This window comes from Rhododendron vialii, chromosome 11a, assembly GCF_030253575.1.
Source record: "Rhododendron vialii isolate Sample 1 chromosome 11a, ASM3025357v1".
Taxonomy (NCBI): domain Eukaryota; kingdom Viridiplantae; phylum Streptophyta; class Magnoliopsida; order Ericales; family Ericaceae; genus Rhododendron; species Rhododendron vialii.
The window spans coordinates 13,766,054-13,777,608 of record NC_080567.1 but is presented as its reverse complement, the minus strand read 5'-3'; the positions used below and the strand labels follow the sequence as shown (position 1 = coordinate 13,777,608).

The 11,555-nt window shown below is 35.2% G+C and overlaps 1 protein-coding gene across 1 annotated transcript; it reads left to right on the top strand.

The window, feature by feature from the left end:
* Positions 1 to 3,936: 3,936 nt before the first annotated feature.
* On the top strand, positions 3,937 to 7,613 carry LOC131307702 (cinnamoyl-CoA reductase-like SNL6). Its single transcript, XM_058334348.1, has 5 exons — positions 3,937 to 4,287; positions 4,793 to 4,950; positions 5,770 to 5,979; positions 6,683 to 7,014; positions 7,148 to 7,613. Exons 1-5 carry the CDS (start codon positions 4,155 to 4,157, stop codon positions 7,242 to 7,244), a joined length of 930 nt encoding a protein of 309 aa, XP_058190331.1. The 5' UTR covers positions 3,937 to 4,154; the 3' UTR covers positions 7,245 to 7,613.
* Positions 7,614 to 11,555: the final 3,942 nt, after the last annotated feature.

The following is an 11,555-nucleotide window of genomic DNA, read 5'->3' as shown; positions in this document are numbered from 1 at the left end:
GGTAGAGTATAATATACAAAAGTTTTCTTTTAATCGGCAAAAAACGCATCTATTTATGCTCCATCTCATAATATATATATATATATATATATCGTAAAGCAGAAATAAATTGACCTAAAGATTTGGGGGACGTGGGGATACACCTAGCATAAATACGCAAATTCTATGGCAAGAAATTTTTGACTTGGAGAAGAACAATACTATATTCCTGTAATACGGTTGTACGTACAACAAATTTTATCTGCAAATTATTCATGTTCAAGAGGTAGTGGTATACTTATATGAAAAATGATATTGACACTCTAAAAATTGATGGAGACACTCTAAAACCAAAGGAAAATGACTTTAGAATTACACTAATTTTGGAGTGCCTGCATCAATTTTTTGAATATCAATATCATTTACCTACTTATATATATACACACATGTGTGTCCGCACCCGCGCAAATGATAGATCCCAATACTTAGGTGTAGGCCCGGCCCAATAAATTTTAGTGCCCAAGGCCTAATAAAAAAATTACTAAAAAAGTGTGCCCTTAAAGAGTTTTTTTTTTTTTTGATCCACCCTTAAAAAGTAAGACTTAACATTTTTTACCGCAACAATCACAATACGAGAAAGTCAAACCAATGTAAAGTTCTACTAATTATTACATACGAACACAAAATACAAAGTCTCCAAATAGACAAATCCATATAATCTCAAAAATGCATGAGTATCACTTGAATATTATTCGTGTTGCATTTTTAGAAGTAAAAGTATCAATTAAATTTGTATAATCCACCTCTCTCACCAAGTTATTTTCAATTGATAACATGGATAACCAATTTAGTCTTTCTTGTGACTTAGTTGATTGAAGGTAATTTTTTATCAATATCAACTTTGAAAAGCAATTCTTTCTCCTGTGGCAACAGTACTAACCGGTATAGTCAATTTGGGGAAGTGTTATTCGGTGGTTTGGGGAAAATGATTTTGGGGATTAGTGGATTGGGCACTTGGGCTGGGTTATGGGATGGTGGGTTGGGCACTTGGACTTATGGGATGGTGGATTGGGCTAATTCATTACCTCCAATCGGACATTTTTTTTCATTCTATTGGGCTTAAAAAGAGTCATACTCAAATCCAAGTAGTAAAAATATTGAAGTCCCCTAAAATTTGGGATTTCTGGGATGCCCAAGGCCCAGGCCTCTTGGGCCTTGGTGTTCCGCGAAGCAATTTATTCAATTTTTTTTTTGCATTTATTAGTTTTGCGCCAAATTTTTGTTGATTATTGATTCGTCTTGGGAAAAAATAATTTTTTTTTACTTTTACCCAAATATTTTTGAAAGGATCCAATTTTGAGAAAGTGCTTCGCCACAACCAAACCGTTGAAATATGTTGAATTATTCCAAGCGTAGGGCTAGGTCGTTGTCAGCATAATAACCGAAAAATTCGGGATCGTACCCATAGAGAAATTCTCTATAGCTTATTTGAATTGTAGGTGTAAGGTTATCCGGCGTTTAGACAGCCAACTTTTGATTTTGCTTTGAAAAGTGGAGAAACACTTTTATGAAAAAGACTAGAAATGAGTTTTTACTAGATTTAACAAGCGGCATGGCCTAGAAGTTCTTAACACCCGTAACTTAAACCAATCCACTTTTCTCTATAAAAGCACGGTTGAATCGCATGGCATAAGCTATCAACCGGAAGATTTAGCTATAAAACCAATAAAAGACTAGAAGCATAGTTTGGAAAGCAAGCAAGTTCAAAAGTTCTTTTGGCAAATACGAGCCGAGACATCGCTCCGAAAACCATATGTACAAGCGCATGATCACCTGAGATTAACATCGACAAGTTTTGTTACATAAAAGGCAAACCACGCACATTTAAAAACAAAACCTCAAGTCTTACGTTGAGATCGAAGAGCAAAATTAATCTAAGTCACGAGATGTTATTCACCTCATGGTCAAGCTAGCCTAATCGACTACTCACACATGGCATAAGAACTAAGCATGGTAAGAAATTTAGGCATAAGATTTAACCGATAAAAACGAAAACTAACTTGAAATTATAAAGGATCCAACAAGTAGCAACATTAATATGAGAAAACATCAAAACACTTAAACTTACTTGAGTTCTTGAAGATTGAAAGTTTAAAAGAATAAGAACACAAAATTGAAATCCTAAAAAGCAAGAAAGAAACTTAGGCCTAAAGCTAACTATGGCCATATATAGCATACAAAGCTATTTATATGGCTTACAAAATCAGTCTTACAATGGACCTAAAGGTCCCCAAAATATCACAAAAACTAGCCTTAAGTAGAAAATTTCCATAAATGGAAAGTTGAACAATTCAGCATAAAGTGCTGATCGCAGAGTAGAGGTTCTGGTACCTATATTTTGAGGTACCAGTACAAACTCAACTGTTTTCAATTGGAGCCATAAGGTACCGGTACCTATATTTTGAGGTATCGGTACCAACTGGGCAGATTTTTTTGGGAAACTTCACGGGCTCGCTCCGGACACTCCCAAACTCGGATTTTGATGTTCTTTAGACCATTGGAAAGCTCGCTAAATCTACTTTCTAGCCCAACTGATTTGGATCAGAAATATTTTGTACATCAAAAGTTATGACAATTCTACCCTCAACTAGTCGGGAGATAAATTGCTTTAGTAAAATCCTTGCATCTCCCTCACTTCCCTTGACACTTGGGCGATCCGAGCAACCTCCAAATCATCTCTTCATGACTTTTCGGGCACCACAACAGGGTGGCACGTGGTCTTGCGCACTTGGTTGCATTCGGAGCATTCCTTGGCATTCAAACGCGCCTTATTGATACAAATTACTTGAAACACACAAAAACCTACCTTACGTGCAATATGTACAAACACAACATACTAGAGGACTTAAGCACTAAGGATATGCATTATTGGGTGCTTATCATAAATCGATTTTTTTAAAACATAATTTTGCTGAAAAGTGGTTATTTCCACTAATATTTAGATAAAAGTAATTTTTTTTTACTTTTTTGATTTCTCTCATCGAGACGAATCAATAATCCATAAAAATTTAACACAAAACTAATGAACACAAATTTTTTTTGAATATGGACAAAACTTTCAAAAATTCCTTTTAGCTTAGCTGAACTATGCCTTAATTCCTAGCTTAAATTTTGGGAAGTGGCAAAATCACTCCCCTAGTTTTTTATTTTTTATTTTCAAGCAGCAAGTTATTTTCCATGTTAGTGATTTTTATGGTTTCTCCTTACTGGACCTTTTTTTAATCATTTGATCATAATTTCATAGTTTAAATTTTTGCTTGATACATGATTTCGAAATTAGACACAAAACTAATAAAATACTCCCATCGTCTTAATTTACTTGTTCCAGTTCAATTCTAACTAGATAAAAAAACTAGTTATATATTTAAATTGGTAATGAATTTTATATCCAATATGGATCTTGTTTGATAGATCTCGATTTGTTCTATAATACAATATTTTTAAAATCACATAAAATATTATAAATTACAAGATATAATTAATTGAAAAGTGACACGTACTCCAAAAAAGGATAATTAAATTAGGATGGAAGGAGTATCAGAAAAGAAAAAATAATTTTAAAAAATTTAGGTTATGCACCACGTCTAATAAATAAAGCCATTGCCCACTTGATGGGACTTTCCAAATGAGTTTTCCATATGTGTGAAAATGCTGTGAGCCTCTTTCATAAACGGTCCAATTAGTACTTTAGTAGTAGGTATAAAAATTGGGGCTTCACCAGAAGTTATCAACTAGCTAGATCTTTAATTGATTTTTTTATGCTTTTTTGAGCTAGCATATATGATTGGTTTTTTTCTAGAATAATGGAGAAGTAAGTAGGTAGTAATTCTCGTGGTTGTAGTATGGCCATAATACTCCCAACACACGTTCTTACCAACTACCTTTTATAATTGATGTATTGAACCCTCTCTCTCTCTCTCTCTCTCTCTCTCTCTCTCTCTCTCTCACCTTTGCTAGCTAACAACCACTTCCCAACCAGCTACTCACCACGCCCTTTGAATGCTAGCTCGATATCTCCATGCACTCTCTCTTTCCGTTTTAAACTCACAACCTCACAATTCAAAATTCAGTCCCTCTCTCTCTCTCTCTCTAAAGATCTAAATTATCTCTGATCGATGGCGCCAGCTGCTCTCCAACGCGAGTCCAGAACAGTATGTGTAATGGAAGCCTCAAGCTGCTTAGGCACCACCCTCGTCGAGCGTCTACTCCATAGAGGCTATACTGTCCATGCAACCGTCCAGAACCACAGTCAGTTTTCTTCTCTCTCTAGTCTAGAAAGCAACTTTTTTTATATTTTGAGAGAAACTTTTGTTCTTCGTTGGGTTTTTCATCTTTTCGTCAAAATTTTCTGTTTCCACTTTTTTCCCGATTGTCGAGCGAAGTTTAAAAAGCACAAAAAAAGAAGAAGAAGAAAACGGCTTAAATTGGAAATAAGTGCAATCACACGAAACAACAAAAAAAAAACAAAATCGAAAATCGAGTATTAAATTTAATCATCTGTAATTAAAATTTCCCAACTAAAACAACTTTTTCCTGTTTCTTCTCTATCTACTCAAAAAGAACCGAAGAAGTAAACAAAATGTTGAAAATTGGAAAATAGTTAGTATGGCTGAACATGTAATCTAATAGGACTGTAAGCTAGTCTAGATACTTAAGTTATAAGAGAAAAAAAGAAAGAAAGAAAGCAGGATGGTAACCTTCAATTACGTATATGTCTGGGGATTGGGCTCATATGTATTCGTTGTTTTTCCAGGTGAAAATCAATCGCTGAATACACTTAGTAGTGGCAACAAGGAATTGAAGATTTTCAAATCGGACCCATTTGATTACCAAAGCGTAATTGAGGCTTTAAAGGGGTGTTCTGGTCTGTTTTACACGTTCGAGCCTCCTCAAGACCAACCCACCTACGATGTAAGTTAAATTCATTTCCTCTGAATTTTGATTTTCCTTTCCCTCGTATGACCAATTCCGTTTTAAGCCGATTGAAGTTTCTTAATACTTGATTCCGCATATATGTAATCATCCATTTCAGATTGTTAATGGAACTAACTTCAACTAACGACAGACTTTTGCTGAGCCCAAAGAAAAAATTGTTACCGGAACTACTAGTATGTTAGATGTCTTGCAATTTCTTAATTTGTAGGATGCAATTTCTTAATCTGGCATGTTCACTTTACAAAAACCAAAAAAAAAAAAAAAAACTCACAAAAAATATCTAATTATTGATTTCAATAAATTTTTTAATTGGTATTAAAAAGATGATTGTTTTTCCTACTTGCTAGTTTTGGAAACTCTTTGGCGTGGCATTTCGAAAAAAGATGATTGGATTTATTTACGCTAAGGCCCAATTCCACTAACATTTTTTTTTACTTTTACAAAAAGTACATATTTTGTCTTTATTCAAATTTTATCTGTATTTATTAATTTTGTGCCAAACTTTTGTGGATTGTTCGAAACGTATCAGAAAAGTAATTTTATTTTATTTATCTTTACCTCAATATTTCGGGAAATAACAACTTTTAAGTTAAAAAAAAAAAGGTTGACTTTTTTTCTTGAAAGTAATTATTTCCAAAAAAAGTTTTAACAAATGTCTAAATTATTTAAGCATTGTCAAGAAAATTTATTGATTGTTTTTATCGGACAAATCATTTTTGTTGATATATTGGATTTGGAATAAAACATATATCGCTCACAATTATTGATTAAAAAAACCCAATGGATTTGGAGCAGGAATTAATGGCAGAGTTGGAGGTTAGAGTTGCCCACAACGTACTGGAAGCGTGTGCTCAAACCGACACCATAGACAAAGTGGTCTTTACATCCTCGGCAACAGCTGTTATTTGGAGGGGTATTGATGATCCTAATAATACTAATAAATCTTCGTTGTCTGATTTGGACGAGAGGGATTGGTCTGACATCACCTTCTGTCGTAATTTCAAGGTAATTTTTAATCTATATTCACTCATCGAAAACAAAATACGGAGTATTTGTTTGTTTTAGTTTCAATTTTTAAGTGAAACATTAAATTACTCGTGTATCGCTGCATGCATGCCTCCCATAGATTCTTGGAATAATGAATTTAGACTATGTTTGAATGACCGACATCTTGAGTAGGTTTAGAAAATTGATTATCGGGAATCAAATTCGTAGGATTAATTTTCTTGATCGAGTTGCAAAAAGAATATGATTACTAGCAATCAAATTCCACGGAAATGAATTATTCGAGTAATTTCATTCTAGTGTTTGAATTAATTCGATAATCTTATGCAAGAAATAATTATTTTACCGGTTTTGCTTTTGTCAACTCATTAGACTGACGATAAGTATACTAGAAGGCAAGAAAAACATATATTTCTGTGTACTTTTTACATCTTTTAATACATATTCACACATTTATTATTGTCAGCCCATTGGACAGATTTTAGAATTTTCTTTTAAAAATTTATCAAGTTCAACATTTCTTTTTATTATGATTGAGCCAAAAATCTAAAATTACCATGGGGCAAGGGAAGGATCATATCTTCACCTAATCTGGAAATTGATTCCTGATTGGTCGTGTAATCAGGAATCACATTCATATTCCTCAAAATTTCTGCCATCCAAACTGAGTCTTACTGGTTTGCCTGTGACTTGGTAATGACAGTTATGGCATGCCATGTCCAAGACGCTAGCAGAGAAGACAGCCTGGGCATTGGCAATGGACAGAGGGATAAATATGGTGTGTATCAATGCGGGATTGCTTCTGGGTCTCGATCTCTCGATCACCAACCCTTACTTGAAAGGAGCGGCTGAGATGTACGAAGACGGCGTGTTTGTCACCGCCGATCTGAATTTCTTGGTGGATGCCCACATCTGCGTCTTTGAAGACGTCTCATCATACGGTCGATACTTGTGCTTCAACCACGTGATCAATCGCACCGAAGACGCCATCAAGCTCGCCCGATTGTTGTCACCCGTGTCTCCACAACCTCCGACGTGAGTTTGTTTGATCGAAATCGGTGATTTGCTTTACGATTTAACGGTCTACGTGTTTGTGACGCACTTTATGTTGGTCCTCATACTCAAAACTGTAATTTTTATATTTTTATATCTCTGTTTTGCTCTACAGTTTTGACCAGGATATGAGGATAATCCAGCAGAGGATAAGCAACAAGAAATTGAACAAATTAATGGTTGACTTCGAGAGTGGAGCCCAGGTGGAGTGATCCACATCCGTGATCTCTACTCATGTTACATGGACCTCAAGTGTAAACACAACTCCAGCTGTTTTCGTCTTAGTAAAATGCCCAAAATTCGGAAAATAGGATCTCGTGGGAAGAAAACTTAACCAGTGCAGGCTCTTGGGGCAATCTTCGTAAGGGGCTCCGTTATGCATTCGATTTCGTCACTTGTTTGAATTTTCACGTGCTTGAAGATTTTGGGGTGAACATTGCTTAAGTATTCGGACAGAATCGTCTTGTTTTGGTAATCTTAAATTGTTGTGCAAAGTAGTATTTCTTTTGCTATTCGCCATTGTCGAATTGTACACTAATATTTATAATTTCCAAGGCTTGGACCCATGCATTTTTGAGTAATTTGACTCTCTAGCTAGGGGCCTGATTCAATCTGGTATGGATAAATGACTTGTTGATTACTCCCATCGTCCGAATTTAATTGGTCCTAGTTCTATTCTAACCAGCTAAAAAATAAGTTATATTTTTGAATCCGTAATGAATTTCATATCGAATATAGATCTTATTTGATAGATCTCGATTAGTTCTATAATACAATGTTTTTTAAATCACGTAAAACATTATAAATTAAAAAATATAATTGATTGAAAAATGACACGAATTCTAAAAATAATTATTAAATATGGACGGAGGGAGTATTTATTAACGGTGTGATGGTGATGCAAAAGTCAAATGTATATAAGGGCGTGGACGCAATAATGGTGAGCAACATTTAAGGAGAAGCCATGTGAAGTGGGGTAAGGCAAGATGTGAGAGGCTCTTTGGGGTTTTCTTGGACTCTTGTAGTGAGAAAGGGTCTTCACTCTTCACTACTTCGCCAGAAAGGCGTTTAATTTTATATATAATAATCAACGAGACAGGTTTTTTTTTTTTTTTCGATCCATAGAAAATATCATTTACATTATGAAATACTACAAAGTATAAATTTAGGACACTATATCAACTGTGAGAGTTCACGAGACAACTTAGTTCAACAACTCAATTAATACAAGAAAAAAGCCCATTAGGGGGTAGAAACAAATAAAGAAATGAAAAGCCCATGCCATTAAGGGAAGAACATCCACACGCAGGTGGAGAGATTCGAACTCCTAACTTTTTAGTGAGATGCAAGAGTCGTGACTAACTGAGTTACTCCCAGTTGGTTATCATGGAGACATTCACATGGTCAATATATAACTATTTTCATCTGTTTTAACAAATGGATATGCAGATAATAAAGTAGTATTAATGTATTATACATAACTGCCAACGAGTATTGTCTTTTCCTTCACATAATTATTTGTTTGTTGGAATAGGATTGAAGTTAAGGTCTCTACTGGGACTTGAATCCAAATACTGAGCGACAAATTTCAATTACTTGTCAATTTGAACCAACTATTTTATGGTAACCATCATGACTCAAAATAGTTGACAATCAATTTTTTTTTTCTTCATTATTTTTAGCGTCCAGGACTAAACTCAGGTTAGGCAACTAAAGCCCAAGCTTTAGACCTCCAATTGGGAAGGCTCCCAATTGGAAGGCTCCCAATTCTATATACTCCTATCACGTGTATATATATGTGTATCTGGAGAGAAAAAAAAAAACTCTACAAATGATGGAGCCGGTGTTGAAGTGTACAGATTAGACAATAAAACATAAAATCTTATGATGCGGAATTAAAATTTAATTACCTTAACTTGATCCCGTGACACGATCGCTACCACTGGTTTGGTTCATTCCGACTGAAGCCGATCAGCTACCTTCATTCTCAACTTGAACAACCACCGTATCTTCTACCGTATTCCATTTTATCTAGACTACGTTTTTGATTTTGGACTCGGAATGCAACCTTCGAGTTCTTTCTCTCACAGCTCAACTTCATATATTTTGAAATTGTGTGAGACCTAGAGAATATAATAATATATTTATAGGCTAGACATAGACCTACAGATAAATATTGATTGGGCTCCTTGTGCAAATAAAAAAAATACGTTTATCCTTCAAGGATTATATTTTTTTATTACACAAATTGTAATTCATACTACTAAAGAATTATTATTGCACTCCTGACCCTATCTCAAATTATATTTCAAGCTCCATGCTATTAAACACTTATTAATTCTTCCTCCGCTCGATATTTACGCGTGCGCGCGCGCACACACACAATCTGTCTCCTATGAGGGGGTCCTCATTATAGTTAAAATGCGGACCTCCCCATTTCTCCCATTTTCCAATCGAATTTTGATAATCTGAGCCGCTCAATGTAATTAGAACCTGATTTTAAGAGTACCTGCAAGAAATTGGCAAAAAACAAAATGATCGGAAATGGCTTGACTTGAACAGTTTTTATTTGAACCGTTCAATAAAAAATTGTTCGGAGCTATATATATATCGGAACGGTTCCGGGGACCCTTAAAAAAACTCTAAAAAAACTCAAATCTTAATCTCATAGTTTCCGATTAAATTTTAATGATCCGAGCCGCTCAATGTGTTCAGAACGTGATTTTAAAGGTGCTCGCGATAAATTGGCAAAAAAAATAACCGGGAAGGGCTTGATTTGAGTAGTTTTTTATTGAACCGTTCAATAAAGTTCAATAAAAAACTATTCGGATGAAGCCTTTCCCGGTCATTTTTTTTTTGCTGATTTCTCACTAGTATCCTTAAATCACGTTCTGATTACATTGAACGGCTCGGATCATCAAAATTCGATCGGAAACTTAGGGGGTTTTTTTAGAGGTTTTTTTAAGAGTCACCGGAATCGCCCCGTATATATATATATCGAGAAATCCGCAAAAAAAATGACCCGGAAGGGCTTCATCCGAGCAGTTTTCATTGAACGGTTCAAAAAAACCTACTCGGATGAAGCTCTTCCCGGTCATTTTTTTTGCTGATTTCTCGCGGGGACCCTTAAAATCACGTTTTGCACACATTGAACGATTCGGATTTTCAAAATTTGATCGGGAAATAAAAGTCCCGCATTTTAACAAAGTGAGGGATCCCTCACTTGATCCGTAGTGTATGTGTGTATATATATATACACTCGGGATCCAATGAGGGATCCCGCACGGGCTTACCGTGCGGGACTCCCCTTTTCCGATCGAATTACGACGATCTGAGCCGCTCAAAGTGTGCATAACGTGATTTTAAGGGTACCCGCGAGAAAGCGGCAAAAAAAATGATCCGGAAGGGCTTGATCCGAACAGTTTTTTACTGAACTGTTCAATAAAAAACTGTTCGAATGAAACCTTTCCCGATCATTTTTTTTGCTGATTTCTCGCGGGTACTTTTAAAATCACGTTCTGATCACTTTGAGCGGATCGGATCGTCGTAATTCGATCGGGAAAGGGGAGTCCCGCACGGTTAGCCCGTGCGGGATCCCTTAGGAGATCCGGACTGTATATATATATATATATATATATATATATATATATATATATATATATATATATGAGAACTCCCCAAGTGTATGGGTTAATACGTCAATAGAAGCATAATAATATGGAAGTCCGGGGATCGTACCCAAGGGAATATCAATCACTGCTTGAATGGATTTGTAGATGTGAGAGTCGCGGCATTAATTAAGACGGCCAACTTTTAGATGCTTTAAAACGGAAGAAAATAAATGCGATAAAACGAGTTTTAAACTATTTAAACGAGCGGCAAGGTTAGGGGGCCTAACACCCATAACTCAAGTTAACTAGCTTTTCTCTTTGAATTACTAAGTTTGAAATACGCGTCAACGATTCTCAACCCGGAGGATTAAGCATTAAAACCTTTTTAGACTAGAAACAGAGTTTGAATACCAAGCGAGTTCTAGAATTCATCTAGCAAACGCAAGGGATAACATAGCTCCACGTATCATGTGTGGCAAGTAGCACGCTCTTGCCTACACATGATCAAAGAAGTTAACACCACGAAGTTTTGATAGACAAAAATAAACTAACTTGATTTTCAAACTAAATATGAAGATTTATTGAGAGAAAAATATGATCAACCAAGCCATGGAATGTTATTCATCCCATGACCAAGCCTAATTTACTACTCACTCATGCTAGAAATGTAAAGAACAAAGCTAGTTATGCAAAACATATTTAACCAACAGAATTTGAAATAAACTTGAGATTAGTAAAGATCGAGAGCGTAGCTACAACTTTAATGAACGAGATAATTACAAACTACGATTATCTAAGTAAGAAATTGCAAAATTTAACTAAGAACAATGCTAGAGTAAGCAACAAGTAATCAAATATATTCTAGATCTAGAAAAACGTACTAGATATTTGAGAGATATGACGTATTTATAC

What these genes read in the sequence shown, in the direction of transcription:
- LOC131307702 (XM_058334348.1), top strand. Translation starts at nt 4,155, where the DNA reads ATGGCGCCAGCTGCTCTCCAACGCGAGTCCAGAACAGTATGTGTAATG. An exon ending in TGCAACCGTCCAGAACCACA is followed by an intron (nt 4,288 to 4,792) that starts GTCAGTTTTCTT and finishes TTGTTTTTCCAG; the next exon opens with GTGAAAATCAATCGCTGAAT. An exon ending in AAGACCAACCCACCTACGAT is followed by an intron (nt 4,951 to 5,769) that starts GTAAGTTAAATT and finishes GATTTGGAGCAG; the next exon opens with GAATTAATGGCAGAGTTGGA.